The sequence below is a fragment of the Macrobrachium nipponense genome, chromosome 7 (genome assembly GCF_015104395.2).
Source record: "Macrobrachium nipponense isolate FS-2020 chromosome 7, ASM1510439v2, whole genome shotgun sequence".
Lineage (NCBI taxonomy): Eukaryota > Metazoa > Arthropoda > Malacostraca > Decapoda > Palaemonidae > Macrobrachium > Macrobrachium nipponense.
This window is the reverse complement of record NC_061109.1, coordinates 17,469,243-17,486,909: the sequence shown is the minus strand read 5'-3', so window position 1 is coordinate 17,486,909 and position 17,667 is coordinate 17,469,243. Positions and strand designations below refer to the sequence as shown.

The following is a 17,667-nucleotide window of genomic DNA, read 5'->3' as shown; positions in this document are numbered from 1 at the left end:
TTATCTGTATTTTGCCAGAGTCATTTCAGTTGTTGACCATCTACTTAAGATGGTTTTCAATTTGCAGTACAGTAGTGCCTCAGGTTACGAAATTAATCCGTTCCGAAGTGGCCATCGTAACCTGATTTTTTCGTATCCAAAACTATGTTTTACATGTAAATTGCCTAATTTGTTCCAAGCCCTACAAAAACATCATAGTAAATTTTATAATAAAGCTAAATTGACCAATAAACAATGAAATACAACAATTTGGACGAATTCAATACCTAACCTAACCGTTACTGTACCTGTAAATAAAGTATTAGTGTACAGGGTACAAGAAATACTGTACGTACATGTGCGTACGTATGTAGTACAATGTGGAACCTTACCTTTCGAGTGAGGCTATGTCAGAATGTGGTGACAGAGGAGGAGGACAAATGGCAGAAAGCAGGAACACTTAACTTTACAAAACACATTAAAAAATGGCAGAAAACATTAACACTAAACATTACGAAATAACTAACATGAATTTACGTTAACGAACGAAATCTACGTGAACGAACAAATTCCACGTGTGTACGACAGCACTGCCGGAACGAAATGGTCGAGGAACTCCCTTACATAGATGCATGATGGGATAGATGCTGACCAATAGGAGAGCAGGATCTTGTGGTGGTAACTAGCATCAGGAACCAATGGGAGAGCGGGAGGAAGGTGGCGAGTCTACCGAGTTGGCAGCGGGTGAGTTTTAAGATTGTTCTCGGCGGCCTGGGCGAATCCTTTTGCAACCTGAATTATTTTCATACACAGAAGCAAAAAAATCTTCGTCTTTGCCTTCATAACCAGGATTTTTCGTACGTAGGAACTTTCATATGTAGGGGTATGACTGTATTAGGAATCTTGGCCAAATCTTGTTTCCTTTCAGAGAATCAAAAGTCAAGGTTGGATCGTGCCTGAAATTTGTTTACCTCAAAAGTTTTTCAAGTTATTTCAATTTCTTTATGTTTGGTTGGACAAGAAGTGGTGCTTTCAATGTGGTATGGCTGTTGGCTCCTTTAGGTTTTGACTTTAAGAGGATCCAAAGGGAGAATCAGAGGCATGATACAGATAGAAGGTCGTGTATTAAGGTAACATTCATGTACAAAAAATGCATTCATTCATTCAAGATGGCTTTCTCCATCCAGGAATGCCCTACAAGGGGAGCAGCAATATTTCTGTCTTTTAAAAGGAACTGTTCAATGAGACCCACCTGAACGTATACTTATCCTCATTGCCTCAAGGTCATCAGTCTATCACGATCAGGTCTAGTGCTGAAGGAAGTTTGACTGAAAAGTTTCTCTTACTCAACCAGTTTCACAGGTTGAGAGGAATGCCATCCAACTCCACCCTCCATCAAAGTTTCAAGTTCAGAATTTCCCACAATCTAAATCTTCAGATTTTCATCAGTGTCTAATTTGATAGAAAAAATATTAATGAAACAGTTACCATGAGAAAATATGAGGCTTGACTGCTATTTGTTAGGTCAGCAGCTGAGGCGAAATACTTCCAGGTCTGATGTTTAACAGTATCAGAGCTCTAGAACTGGTTCTCACCTGGCCCCTACGGGAGAATTATGTCAAAAGACCTAGGGAAAGCATTACAGATTTGAGTAATGTGCCCATCTCCTACATGAATACCTACATAAGCATGGATGTAGTAGACCGAATCATTTATAACAGGTCAATTCATGACAGTTGTTACTAAACTTTAGACCTTGGTTGTTACGTACATACATACACTACCTGTTTTCCTTGTGTAGCAGCTTCATTATTCATTACCCAACATTACAATGAAATTCTATCCATTCTAATTAATTGCCCAATACCAAAAGATGCATAATTTATGGCAAATTAGGTGACGTTATTTACTGAAATTTGCCACCTTAACATAACCCACTGTTTAATGGGGGGAGGAAAAGTCTGACAGGATGAGAGCTTAGCCCTTTTTTTTTGAGCAATCAAAATCATAATCATGTACATTTTCTTTTGTGTTTTGCCAATTAACATTTAAGAAGAAGTAGGTAGAACGAAGAAACAAAATTATCCACAAGTACTCTTGTCAGAGCATACTTTACACATAGGTGCCTCCCCCAGCTGAAGGTGAAGAGCTAAGGGTAAAAGAATAAGTCATTCTACACTTGTACAAATTTATTACTAACTTTCTAATATTTGTACACAAATCTTACAATATAGACAGCAACACAAGCTTATTCCATTTCATATGTGCTTTCCAGGCTGGATGGTTCCTCCTCTGTATTCTAAGCTTACAATGCATTTGAATCTAATTCTAAATCTGCCTTCTCAAAGAAAATGAGTTATCTCAGTCAATAACGAACATAGAAATGAAAACTATACATACTCAAAAGTCTAGAGTAGTTTGCCCAGTAGTCAATTTCACTTGAAAATATATAAATGTAAAAAAATCCAAAGTCCGGTGAACACCCGTATACATTAATTCCAAAAGGGATGATACGGATAATTGTTTGTGGAAAATAGACCATGCTGCCTAGAAAACTGATGCCACCTAATGACATGAAAAGATACCACTACACTTAAGATGTTAAGTGGCACAACAGAACTCTACGATGAATATCAATATGGAGCAAAGTTTGCAGCTGTGTTAAATCCTTTGTAAGTTTAAAAGACACTTCTGCAGTAAAATTACTACAAGTCAACAATAATTAAAATGATGATATTTAGTACTGCAGTTAATCAATCCTAGAGACCGAGAACTCAAAACCTATCAGACAAGCCAGCATGTATTTTTTTAAACAAGCAGGGTGATGATGTCCTGTAATATGAAAGTGCTTCTTATCAATCAATTCGCTTGGCTACTGAACTAATATGCGCTGAGCTCAATAAAAATGGATAGCGTCAGACTATTGAAATTCTTATTAGTGCTGTTCCTGTTATATCATAAATTTCCTTCAAAAAGGCAGAGAGCATATCCCAGTTTGTCCTGCATCATCATGGACCCTATGGTGCCAATGATCAAAGTTCGTCACTTGAATCAACAAAATACCTACCAGGAGCACCCCCAAGACAACTGGAATACAAATTCTTTATGGAATAAAGATTCTTTAAGGCAAAGCAAGCATAGAACTTGCATTACAATAAAAACAAATATTTCCTTTTTATACAAAATACAGTACTAAAGAGTAAATAAAATTTCTTGCACCCCTTAAGTAAACAAATAAGAACAGGTGGTTATCCTCATGCCAAAAGCACAAACTGAAAATAACAACAAACACAGTGATAACTGATGCTATTAGGAGCCTGTGCCTGCCTGAACGACTGATTGTTGATGCGGTTTTTCTCAAGCAATAACAAAGTTCAACTGGCAACTCCTTCATTAATTTTTATTCTACAGAAAAAAATATATATATATACTTCACAGGTGAGTACATACACCTCATTTATGATTACATATATATACAATTAAATAACGAATATTCTCACACAACAGCACAACAGAGTGCTGTGCTGGGTATCGTCAATAAGGTGGTCAACAGTGGGTCCGGCACCTACAGCTGACAGAGATAATGGAGGGGAAAGAGATGGAAAGGTTGCAAAAGCTGAAAGACAATCAAAGCAGTAAAATTTTAAAGAAAAAAATTACTTTTACTATCATGTCATTTAACTAGAGCCTGAGATATATATTTTTACTGTATATATTTATAAATATATACAACCACACAAAGTGTGCATTTATGAACATAACTACAGTGATGATCTAGCATTTATAAAAAGAATATAAAAATCATTTAAGTTTGTTTGGAATTCTTGCCAAAGCTGCAGGAAAGGAAGGAAAGGCAATTTCAATTCTCAACAAATGCAACTAATGACTGCAACAGTACTTAAAAAGTTTAAAATCCATATTAATCTTTAAAGACAATATTACTTTTCTCACAAGTAACAACTGTCAGTGATTAATTCTAATAATAATAATAATAATAACAATACTATATTACACTACAGTAATACCAAAAATATACACACTCAACATAGTTTTCTAAACAAATCCACATTACCAATGATCAAATAAAAAATGCCATGTTCCAAATAAAAATCTACCATTTGTATGAACTGTCTCCTTGTCAAAATTATAATTTAGAGTAAATAAGAATAAATAAAAAAATAAAAATAATGGCTAGCATGATTAGAATCTCTAAAAATTGTGGTGCACACCTGTACCTCTTGAGAAATGACCATTTCTGCCACCTACCAAGACACACAACATTGTTTCACAGCATAAAACCTTCTGTGGTAAATTGTTTCATACAAGTTTTAAAAACTTACTTATAATAAATCTTAGCAAATTTATCTTTATAAAATGAAAAAACCAAATAATGTATATGAATTTCCAATTATAAAAAAAAAATAGTTGTTACCAATATCTATGCTTTAAAGATAAAGAGCTCTTACATAGCACTTCATATGCAATGAAGCAACTATTTATATAAAAAAAATATGCAAGCATATATCTTTAGTTATAACTATAAGTGTACACTGAACACATTCACTGCTATGATATCTAGGGATACAAGAAATGGACAGATGTTTGCACATTTGCACATATGCTGGACTAGGGAACAACTGTGGATTAAACATATTTTATCACAGTTATGAACCAGACAAATGAGGAATAACATCTGGTCATGTCTATAGTCACTCCTGACACTATGCAACAACAGATACAGATGCATCACATGTATATATCATGATTATACATATTCATAATAACTACATTCAATACGGTCTGCAGATCAATGTAGATACAACTAGGCAGCAGTCCAAAACTTGGTCTTCAAAGTTGTGCAACTGCTAGCAGTTCCAAATTAAGCTAGCATGGCATCTGTGAAAAGTGCAAATCAATAAAAAATTCTATACCAACAACCTTTCCTCTCAACATAAAATATTAAAACATGAATCCCCAAACAGAAGAAAATATATGTACTCTATACAGCATAGTAATACTGTAAACGTAAAATGCTAAGTGACTATGCTAGCATATCTTACATTACTCCTAGTTATAATTCTCAATATATAGTTTCAATCAGCTGATACAGGGTGTGGCAACACATTTAAAATTTCAAGAATGATCAACAAAATTAAAAGGCTGCTCCAATTTGCAAAGGTTGTTGGTGAAATGGTGACATTACTCAGCATATTTGGGAAGGACAATTAGGTCTATGAATTTACAAACTGAAGTTATGTAGTAAGAATGACAAGTGCATTCCTTCGATATTTGATAAATGTCAAGCAAGACCTGAACATTTACACCCCACCATCATCCAACAGCCAAGAGAATGACCTACAATAAGAAAATAAGGACCCCATGCCCAACACACCTGCTGACTAACCAGGTTAAGGATACCCACATATGGAATGAAAAAATCAGGGTATAAGGATATTAAACACTATGTTAACAAATTACAGTAATAAATACTTCATACAAGATATACCATAAGATCACTATTAGATTTATTATATCACATAAAAATGATGTCTTCTCTAGGACTATACCTCACTTACCTTTTTCATCTTCCATTTTGCAAGCAATATTAGGTCAAAAAATGTACTAACCTCCAATAAGCAGTCTGTTTCCCACCCCAACAAAGGAACTCAAGACATTAGCACTTTTTCATTACAGAACTTCACACACACAGGATCAATAAAACCAGGCTATAACAAAACCCTTTAAATAGTTAACAATGACACTGCTGAGGGATCATTAACTAAGCTGTGAGTGAATTCCCCCTGACGTGGTTTGATATAACTGAAACAAATTCTACAGACCAAGCCTTTATCTTTCAGCATCAACCAAATACTTGTCAGCTTGATATAAATGACTCTGCCCTGACTAAAGACCATAAGAAATAATAATCTAACTATAAAGTAGCAATACAGGTGATGTTCTCTGCACATACAGTTAACTCGGGCAAAGTGTAATTATATGGTACATATGCAGTATGTATATGTATATACTATTCTCTCCTATTCATATGGGAACTGGAATCCAGTCCATCAGTGAAAACATGACTAGGCTAATTACAGATGATGAAATCTATTTGGTAAAACTACTGCACAGTAGTTATATTAAAACCACACTTAAAATGATAATTCCTATGTACTGCAAGTGTACATATATAGGAAAACAGTGATTTATGAGTGGTTGAAGACCTGCTGCTTAATATGAAGACCTGCTGCTTATAATATGAATAACTACGGCTGATTACAGAAAAATAAGGCAAAAGCCTCCTGCGGAAATCTATGAGGAAGAACGCATTCCAGGCAAGACTTACTAAAGTGTCTGTAACAAGAGAAATAAATGCTAAGGTACTGACTGGCAACCAACTATAATGAACTGACAACTGAAGTATATATGTAGTACATTTGAAAGAACACAAAAGCTTTAAACTTTCACAATTTCAAACATTCTACAAAACTTGCACCATAAACCCTATCCTCCAAAAATTTTGCTCCCATTATATCTGCAGCGTTAACACTCCATCACTTGTTCGGACCATTTCCATTTCAGCAATGAACATTTCTAGACAAAACAATTTACTTTCAAACATTTTTTCATTATGTACTTTGATTTCTGCAATAGTTTCATCTATGCAATTTCCAGTCATATTTTATCCACGCTATTTCTTTTCCTCTTAGAGCCATGTGTCTTCTGCCCTATCTGTTTTCTTTGCTGAGTTTAGAGCCATTGTTAGGTTATTTAAATTTTCTTTTTTTTTTTGTTGTTGTGTGATAGAGCTAGACGTTTATTGATTAAAGTTCTTCATTCCTTTCTTCTATAGCTGATGCATTTCTATTATCTATGCACTGTAAAGTGTAAATACATGAACAGGATAGTATCTATGTTAGTATAAATATGAAAGCTTTGATGCAGACATGCCACTAAATACATGTATGTACCACTATTGTATCAAATACTCCCAAAAGGGATTATTATAGTTACGCTGGATTTACACTGAATTTGGGGAAAATTTCTTTTAATACATTATGTATATATACAATAACTTCCTACGCAGTAAGGAATTTGATTTTTAAGGAAGATTCGTGCTAAATGTGCAAGCGCCTCCTGCTCTATCCAAGGAGATAACAAATCATTCATATTTTTTCAGAAACTTATATGTTCATTTTTGTAACTTTACTATTGCTTGAAAACCTCTCTAGGGAAAAACAATGCTACAGTAATTAAAGTAGTTCACCAAAAACAATGCATGATATTCCCAAAAGATAAATGTTACTAACTTTTCAAGTAAATGCATTTCCTATCTTTCCAAGTTTGGTAACCTCTTGTATCCTACTTCAATACCTTCCAGCAATAAATCACAAGTAATCCTCACCTTATCATTATGATCATCATGACCACCAGCAAATTTTTTTTTTCGGATATTACATCATAATGACGAAATTTAAAACAAATATTTTGCTGCACTACTTTTCAAGGACCATTTGAGTTTATTACATACTATACATTTCTATTACTTTTATAAGCAAATCACTACTTACTGTACTTAACCAGGAACAGTATTTATCCCCCAAAAAAATGAAGAAAAAAAAAATCATACAACTCACAACTCTTCTCTTGAAAAAAATGGACTAGTTTTTCCTACATCCTGGTCATCTACCCAAATGACTTAAGAGCTGGCCAACCATAATACATTACATCTGAGAGCACTTCGAGAGAGGTTGGATTATGTTCTTTTTTACTATTCTCTCCTTGTCCGAAAGAATAAATCCATCTGGGATCATGTTATCACAAAAGTATATTTATACATTTACAAAAACATTTGTTTTCTCCAGTTTATGAGGGTAGAAATGATCCAGTTACTTAAAATAAGTTATTTCAAATTTCATTAGAATGATGAATCCAAAAATTTTAGTGCAATTACACTCAATCAGATCTCAAAATCTAAATTAAGCATTAGGAGTATCATGGTATTGAAAGTGTTAGTCAAATACAAAAATAAGTGTAAATTAGTCCCTCCACTCGAATCTTATAAACTGCCAAATTCAAAATATTTGCCATCACAGAAAATCAACAAGTAGTATTTCCAATCACAAACCTGTGAAACTTCAAAGCAACTCTTTATTTTGACAATAGTCTCACATCTCCACAATAAGATCTAAGCCTGCCACCTCTACACATTCACTCATGCAGCATCACGTTTCATTCCAGCAGGTGTATTCAATAGGCCACAAAACCCCTAAAATAAAACTATCTACTGATAAGAGTTGACTGCCTTTAATGTTGGGTCTGTTATTGGTACTTACTGCACTAAACAGATGAAGGTAAAAATTCTAACTCTTGTAAGTTATAAAATCCTGATGAACACTATATACCTATGATGATAGTCTCACAGACATGATGCAGCAGCAGAATGAAAAATCTATTATATCTGAATACAAGTTCTATATGCTACAGTTCTTATTTTCCAATATTTTAAAAATCATGCCGATTGGTGAAAACATGTAGTCATTGGCTGACCTGGGTAATGGAGACGCACCTTGAGCTGCAGAACTACAACTACAGACTTAAACAACCTCACAAGGAGGAGTTTGCTGCACATCTAAATAAATTCAGTTTATGATAGTCACATCTTCAATCAAAGAAAACATATTCATATGTATCTTGTGCAGCTTACCGTACTCAAGTGTGTTCCTCAAATGAAGGTTCATTAGGGATTAAGCCTTTGATGTAATCAATATATATGGCTTGTTGTTACCCAGTAATACAGCTGACCTAGATAACAAAAAAGCTTAATCTCAAAATCAATGAGAGATGGATAGTCAAAATTAAAACAAAATTATGCCATCACAATATTAATAATACAAATAAATACAATATTACTACTGATAATAATGTAAAAGTAACATAGACCAAGGAAAAAAATTACCTTGACATTTCCAAAATAGATGAGAGAAAGCATTGGCCAAACTGGTGATATCTGTCAGTGTAAAGGATGCGCTAAGCCATTAAGAAAGATACCATCACAAAATTGGTCTGAGCAACCTATGTACCTCAGTGATGACTGGATAATTTCTAATAATTTCTGGCATAACTGAATTCACTTGGTCACACATCAATTATTTTCCTATCAGCTAGCAAATGTCTATACCACATCATTCAGATGTATTCTAACATTTTCCAACAAAAACAGAAAATTAATTATTTTTTGGTATCATTCTTTAGAACCAGAATCCATTTAAAAAGATGTAAAAATTTATTTTCCTGTATATTATTGTATACATATTCTAATCAGCATAAAGCATATAAAAATTCATACCCAAATGCTACTCCTTTTGCAAATCATATTCCAATCAATGAATTCCAGAATGAATTTTACTGACTTGATCGGATGCAAGATCATTCAAAAAGCTTTCTTCATATGAACAAAATACGTACCTGCTTTCTAAGATATTTTATATTCAAATATATGCATATACATTTATAGTCATGTCAAACTTTCCTCTCAGTACTTGAACTCTTGTTATATACTGCACTAGCACTTACTCTAGAGCATACTTTAAGATATAAACAATTAATTCAAAGTATCAATTAAAAATTTCATGATAAAATTCCTCTTTGTAAATAAAGGAAAAACAATAAAATTCAAATTGAACTAAAATACAGTACCAATATACACTCCACCTAAATTATATATTTCTAATAAAAGCCACATTTTTTACTTTTTTCTTTTATGAAACTGGATGTAATACATAAAAACAATCAGCAACATTATGATATAAAGATCGTGTTGTAAACAAAAATGAAACCTTCGCAATGGACATTATGAAAATCAAACTCCCCAAAAAATTTTGTTAATCTGATACACTTCACTTATGGCAAATTTTATCATGTCTGTCACTGGCCTACATGATAAATAAGTCATTTAAGCTTTGATTTCTTAAATAGTGTGATTTTCCAGAACCATATCGTACAAAATTTGAAAAAGAAAACTAATGTTAGTTTTCCATAATCACATACAAAACATCCTGGAAATTTCAGTCATCTCTCTCTGTTTCACACCAACAATTTCTTTAAAAGGGCACAATTAGGAGCTGGGGCGGAGCTTAGCAGGAACAATTATCACGATTTTGCTGAGAGTCATTGTTCGGGTTTATTCGACCCGGCTGAGTTGGTTTATGCTGCACCCCAGATTCAGCTGCATTCAAATCCAAGCTGCAAAAGAAAAAAAGAAAATGATATACTACTATGCATTCATAAGGAATTTCAAACTGAAAGATAAATATCACAAAAAAAAAGGAAGAGACAACAGTAAAAAATACAAAAAGTAGCATCTCAATTTAATGGACATTGTGGTGGTCAGCCTCTACCAGTACCTACATCAAAAAGGCCATCAAGTGGAATACACTGCCATATTTTTTTCCAAAAATAACATCATACCAGTTTTCATAATTAAAAAAAGAGGCGGAGGAGAATGTACGAGGACGTAAACTATTTACATTTGCAATCACTTGGTGTCGTTCCTTGTCTTGAAGTATATCTTACCTATCGAGTACAAAAGAGGCACTGCTTGTACGGAAAATTAATATATTAAAAACTGACTGGTGCACAGAAAGGATGGTTAGTGTCACTAATACATATACATAAAAACAAAGCATTTTGATTTCCAATTATCCTAATTTGTGTAACCTATGAGTATAGATCACTTCTATATCATTACATGTTTTATGGTATGCAACACACACTTTCAAGGGAAAAAAAAAGACACCCAAATCAATTCTGCAGCAAAAGAGGTTAAGCATCTTGGAACTTCTGAGCACATGATTGCCAGATGAATGAGGAAAGCCACTCTCACTTTTTAAAAAATAAGTTTTTAAGGTTAAAATTTCACAACGCACATCAGTTACATTACATTATATAGCTATATTGTACAAAATTGTTAACATTTTTACAAAAAAAAGAAAAAGTAAACTATATTTTCTCTATTCAATAAACTCAAATTACAAAGGTAAAAAATTTTATTTTGCCAGACTCTGTGGCATGATAAAGTGAGGTTTCAACATAGAACCTGTAGCATATATCAATTCTTATTTGCGTCCAAAACCTTTACTTTTAAAGGCATAAAAATCATAAGTACAACTGAGGGTTTTGAGCTCATATAATCAAATTTTTAATCAGGACATTTTTTTCAACACTGGCATGACTGACATGACCCAAATGAATGTCATCATCTAAATATCTTATTTACCAAAGTTACAAGGACAGTTTTTTATGAGTGGAAAATCAAAAACTTTTGATGAGTGGAAAATCAAAACATTTTTGCTACTTTTCCATATCTTTTATTTCATGGACCATGTTACTATTCACACCATCATCGAGTATATATCAGAACAACCTTTCAAAGTGCTGTTGAACTGACAGGCCTTGGAGAGGATAAAAACAACCAAGTTAACTTGGGAACTTATACATCAATGCAAAGTAAATTGAGTTGGGGTCAAGGACTTATCTGTGCTAGCTAAGCTGTCAAACTAAATTTTCTAGTTGTCTAACTAAATTTTCTGGTTTCAATTCCTGAAATGATGATTTTAAGGGGAGTGCTGACTCCATAAGGCCCCATTATGAAGTGAAGTTAAGTGTTTATAGCCACCTTACAATTGAAGGGATTTGCTTCAAATTTTCACCACTTATTCTTCAACTAATAATGAAAGTTTTCACAGAGAAAATGGTAGAAATTCACCTTTAACCTAATTTTTTTTTGCATTTGAAAAAATCATGACATCACATTAAAAAAGACAAAAAAAAAAAAAATTTACCCAAAAATAAATTTCACTCTGAAAATCAAGATAGTACTTTCTGGGCTCAGCTCGTGTCGGCCTATGAAAGGATCCTTAATATCATTCTTTCTAGGTAAAATTAATCTAACAAATTACCAGAGAAAAAAACCAAAATTAAGAAAATGTCAGTAAAAACTGACTCGCTCACTCTTAAAAAGAAGTGTCGGTATGGTAATAGGGGCGAGTGTGGAACACTACCACGAGACAATAACCAATTAGAACTTCCAATCAGAATCCCCCCAAGAGAGAGCTGATACCAACGGGCGATGCAGTCGCTACTACTACTACTAGAGGACGCCACGGACAGCAGCGCCCCTAGCGGACATCCTTAATTTTTAGCGCTAGCGTCAAGACGCATTTTTCCTTGTGCTGTGTTATTTTCGGGATTATCCTTTTCTACCATCATGGAACGCTCTGCTATTGCTACGCTAAGTTAAGTAACTCATAAGTAACTGGTTTTACCTCATTTTTGTCTTCCGGGTACCAGTATTTTCCTCTTAAATAGGTCATATACGGTTCCCCGGTTGCCTCGTGGTGGCGCCATGCTGCCTCGTTAAGAACTCCCGGTCCTCCATACTGGACTTCTTATACTTATGGGCTTACTATATTGCGTTCATTGTTTTTTACATCGAGTTTTAGCTAGTTTAGCCCTCCTACCATGTCTTTTAGTTTGGTATTTAGGGCTATTATTATTATTCCGGCCCAGCATCCCGGCTCTTGCTCTTCATCGGCTATCGCTGGCTCCGAGTAGGCTTCTGTTTCTTGGAACAGTCTGCCTCCTCCTGGGCTTTTCTTTTTCTTTTACTAAAAGTGTCTTTTCCATCTTTTCGATGTATTTATTTATTATATTTAGGGTGTTTAGGCTAGCCTAGGTGCTTGTTCCTTGTATTGGGTACAGTCTGGTTCACGTGGCCCTCTCACGGTTGTGTTGCTCGCGGCCTAGGCCACTTGCGGTCACGTGTTCCATCGCACCTTACCCTGCCCCTGCCCTCCCTCTCTGGTATAGGGAGGGGCTGGGGGACCCCTTGGTTGTCATGACAACCTCAGTCGCCTTCTCTTTCTCTCTCTCCCTCTCTGAAGGGACCAGGGGTTCCTCCCAGCAGGGGGTATATGGGCGGCCACTCATGAGGTACCGGTCTCCGAGCGGGTAGTCGGTGAGGCGGGGAGGAGTAAGCCATCCCTCCCCCCTCTCTCTCTCCCGCCGTGTTACGCCGAGACCTTCTCCTCCCCTCCTCCCCAGTTGCTCAGCCACCTCCCTCGCTATACGAAAGGAGCCTTCCGTCGCAGCCGGGGCACCTTTGGTTATAGATTACTGGCTCCGCTAGCGGGCGGGGTGGGCACTACTAGTGGTCGGATTGCTTGCCTACTATATCCTTACATCTCTCCCCGCTACCGGTAAGGGAGCTTGCTTCTTACCCGTGCACTCTTCTAGTAGACGGGTGGAGAGAGGTTTGTATTATTATTATTATAATTATTTTAAGGATATACCCTAATTTTACAATGAATTGTGTAATGTTTATTATTATATTTCTACCATACCCGCCATTTTACGTCGTGGTTTCCTTTTACCACCACTCCTGGTTGGTTTCCCTTTGCGTCTCCGCCATCAGCGGAGCTATAGCCTAGGGCACGCAACCAACCTGGTTACCACACGTATTTTGGCGGGGCTCTGGTTTAATCTAACTTTATCGCTCCGGCACCAGCGGAGCATCTGTTAGACTGTAAGTGTGTACCTGGTACTCATGTATCTTTCCACTTACAGGCTACCAACTGCCAGGTCCCACCCAGCGTGTAACGCGACGCTGTTCGACCCCTGCGGCCACGATGAGTGTAGGTCTCACGCCCCTGTGCCACGTCTTTCAACGGGATGATCGTCTGGCACCCAGAAGCCCTGCGCCATCTGCTATGACCTGGTCGGTCAGCTGGAGATGGGGTTAAGTCCATTATAGGCTTCATTATCATTTACTAACAACTCTTAGTCATAAGTTTGTTAACCCCGTGCCCACCACTAGAAGCTCATCTCGCTTTTCTTTCAGGCTACTGGTGTGAGGGAAGTCGCCCTTCGCCACCCTGCAAAGCGTGGGTGGGCGGCTTCGGGAAGAACGCCGCCAAAGGCCAGCCTTATATTCTTGATAAGAAGCTGGCCGTCCATATCTTCCCTGCGGGCAAGTCGACTGGATATGTTACCCCTGTCCGCGGCCCCTCTGATAGCCTCCATCCAGCAAGACCCTCCAGCAATCCTTTTTGGGGTCGTAGCTGCCCAGGAGTCGGTCCCGGACGTCGCTGCCCTGGACCTTAACATCGAACCCATGGCGGTAGGGGTGGAGGATTTGTTGGTTGAGGTAGGTGTGTCGGGCGCCCAAGGTCCTTCCTTGGGTGCTCCTGGATCTTCTCCTGTACACCCTCCTTCGAGTGCTTCTTTCCAAGGCTTTGTGGGATCTGAGATCCCTACCCGCTCTCCCGCTCTCTCTGTACCTCCAAAGGTGAAGGGACAGAGAGAACCGAAGACTTTGGCTAAGACAACTTCTAGGAAGTCGTCTTCGTCTTCTTCGGCTAGGAAGTCTTCGACTTCCTACGCCGACGCGGTGAAAGCGAAGCCGAGCTCTTCTCACTCAAAGAGCTCTAGAAGCAAGGCTTCTAAGGAGAAGGCCCGCGCTCACAGTCCGAGCCAGTGCCAGTGCCTTCTCCCGCCTCCTCCGCTTCCACTCCGGCTACGCCGGTAGGAGGAGCAGGGCCTAGCACTTTGATCCCTCTGCTTTCTCAGCAGTGGTGATGCAACAGGTGGGCGAGCTAGCTTTTTTGGCTCGCAAGTTCCCTCACCCGCCCTGGGGACGAGATTCCGAGCAGATGTTTTCGCTGACAAGTTGTCGAGCACTCTGTCTCAATCAGGCCAGTCGATTCAAGATCTCTCTAACAGAGTTAGGAGAGAATGAGGACCGAGTAGCTGGGCTATCTCAGGCTCCTCTTCCAGTTTCCCCAGTGCCAAGCACTGGCATTCTCCAACTCCCGCCATACGACTCTCTGCCAGCTTTCTCCCATGGAGAACCCATGGAGAGTAGCTGCCTACGCTCCTTTCAAGGATGGGATGATCTCTATCCCGGAGTGTGGAACTCGGAGGATTGAGGACTTCGAGTTTTTACCCTCCGGGTCTGACGCAGCCTTTCATCGGTTTATGCTAGGCTGACTGTTATCGGCTCTGACTAGGGAAGACAAGATCTCTAGAGAGTCTGTCCTGTATAGTAGAGATCATGCCCAGCGGGAATGGGTTCACTGCCTTGAGGACTGGGAGTGTACGAACACTAAACTCCAGGCCTACAAGAGTCCACCCTTTACTATTTTCGCGACGGAAGAGGAAGTTTCTCTTCCGTTCGCTACGAAATTAGTAGAGAAAGTCCCCCTTCAGGCAGTCCTCAAGGATGAGCCCATCCCACAGTTGAGGGAGGCGGAGTCTACTTCTCCGCTCTTCCCGGCTTTCGGAGAATTGTGGGAGAACTTACCAGCTACATTCACGCTTGGTAAGCTCAAACCGGACTGCGCCATGGACCAGTTCGGCGAGAAGCTACCGAGGCTGCCGGATTCCCTAATCCAGGCAGAGTTTGATGCGCGAACCAGGTTTGGTAGGTCCCTCAATTCCCTTATAATCACAGGAAATGGCTGCTCTTTCTTACGCTACGGAACCGCTGTTCAAGATTTTGGCAAAATCTCAGTTCCAGACGGTACTTTCTGACGCTTTCGACTTCTTCCAGGCTAGGAGGAATTGCGGAAGCATGTTCTACAAGAGTGTACTATTAGGCACGAGCCGAATAGACTCTTGGCTTCTAGCATGTGGGGAGCGGATCTCTTCCCAGAGTCCGCTGTCAACGAAGTGCACCACGAAGCTGCTAGGCTCAACCAGAGCCTTAGAGCTAGGTGGGGTATTTCCTCGAAGAGGAAAACAAGAATCCGTCCCCACTGCTGGTAAGAAGCAAAGAAGGCTGGTAAGAGGTTCCAGCCGTATCAGAAACACCAGCAACAGCAGCAATTTGTGCAAGCTGTCCCAGTTACCCAACAAGGACAACCTGCTAGTTCGAAGCAGAACCAGCCTATCCTCCTGTTGTCCCCTCAATCTCAGCCGTCCACACTCCTACGCAATCTCGCCAGCCTTCAACCCTTCATATGAGGCTCAAGGTTACAAGCAACCAAGAGGTAGGGCGAGAGGTTACTTTCGTCAGCGTGGCGCAGGAAGGGCAACAAGGAGCAGGCAGTTCAGAGGGGGGCGTGGTGGGTCAACCCGCCCATCAACAATGAGGCTCCCCAGGTAGGAGGGAGGCTGTTCCTCTTCCGCCACAGGTGGGGGTTCAGCAATTGGGCACAGAGCATAGTGTCCAAAGGATTGGGTTGGAGTTGGATCAAAGAGCCTCCTCCAATCAAATCATTCCACCAGATACCATCAGAGGAATTGACAGATTACGCGGAAGAATAACTCCTTCAGAAAGGAGCTATTGCGAGAGTCAAGCATCTAAAATTTCAAGGTCTGCTTATTCAGCGTGCCAAAGAAGGCTCAACAAAAAGAAGGGTAATCTTAGACTTGTCAAAGCTAAACTCTTTCTATTCGTTGCGACAAGTTCAAGATGCTTACCCTCTCGCAAGTAAGGACCTTACTTCCGCGTGGAGCCGTCACATGCTCCATCGATCTTACAGACGCATACTATCATATCCCTATAGCCAGGCACTTCCGCCCATTCCTAGGATTCAGGCTAGGAAATCAAACATTCTCATTCAAAGTGATGCCCTTCGGTCTGAATGTAGCCCAGGGTATTCACAAAAATAGCAGAAGTGGTTGTACATCAATTGAGAGCTCAGGGAATCATGGTAGCAGCATACCTCGACGATTGGTTGATCTGGGCACCAACAGTCGAGGAATGTCTCAAGCCACCAAAAAGGTAGTTTCCTTTCTGGAACATCTGGGGTTCCAGATAAACAAAACGAAATCCAGACTCACTCCAGAGTCTCGTTTTCAGTGGCTAGGAATCCAATGGGATTTGTCTTCCCACAATCTGTCAATTCCAGTGGCCAAACGGAAGGAAATAGCAAAATCTGTCAGGCAATTTCTCAAATGCAAACAAACGTCAAGGAGAAACCAGGAAAGAATCCTAGGGTCCCTCCAGTTTGCTTCGGTAACAGATATCCTCCTGAAGGCAAGGCTGAAAGATTTAAATCGAATTTGGCGATCAAGAGCAACTCCAAATATCGAGACAAGTTGTCAGTGATCCCACAGATCCTCCGCAATCAACTCCGTCCTTGGTCAAAGTAAAGAACTTAGCCAAGAAAGTACCCCTTCAATATCCCCTTCCAGTGTTAACCATTCACACGGACGCCTCCCTGTCCGGGTGGGGGGGATACTCTCAGTTCAAACAGGTTCAGGGGACTTGGTCAGTTCAATTTCGCCAGCTCCACATAAACGTGTTGGAAGCAATGGCAGTATTTCTTACCTTGAAGAGACTGCTTCCCCCGAAGAAGTCTCATCTAAGGCTAGTTTTTTGGACAGTGCAGTGGTAGTTCATTGCATCAACAGAGGAGGGTCCCAAGTTCCAAGCCATGACAATCATGTCATGATAGCCATCTTTGCCTTAGCAAACAAACACAAATGGCATCTATCTGCCACTCACCTGGCAGGAGTAAGGAATGTGATAGCAGACGCCCTGTCCCGGTCAGTTCCTCTGGAATCAGAATGGTCTCTGACGACGTGGGTCATTCCAGTGGGTAGCCTGAGAGTCCAAGTCGTCTCCAAGTGGATCTCTTCGCCTCACAAGCGAACCACAAGCTCCCTTGCTATGTGGAACCC

At 39.1% G+C, this 17,667-nt stretch overlaps 1 protein-coding gene across 2 annotated transcripts in view; it reads right to left on the bottom strand.

The window, feature by feature from the left end:
- Positions 1-2,150: 2,150 nt before the first annotated feature.
- LOC135217411 (ras-related protein Rab-14) overlaps positions 2,151-17,667 on the bottom strand; it is a 220,134-nt gene continuing 204,617 nt past the window's right edge. For both annotated transcript variants that reach the window (XM_064253253.1, XM_064253254.1), the window contains one exon: positions 2,151-10,224. In XM_064253253.1, coding sequence (XP_064109323.1) covers positions 10,116-10,224 — 109 coding nt within the window. In that variant the 3' untranslated portion in view covers positions 2,151-10,115. The remainder of the gene's footprint in view (positions 10,225-17,667) is intronic.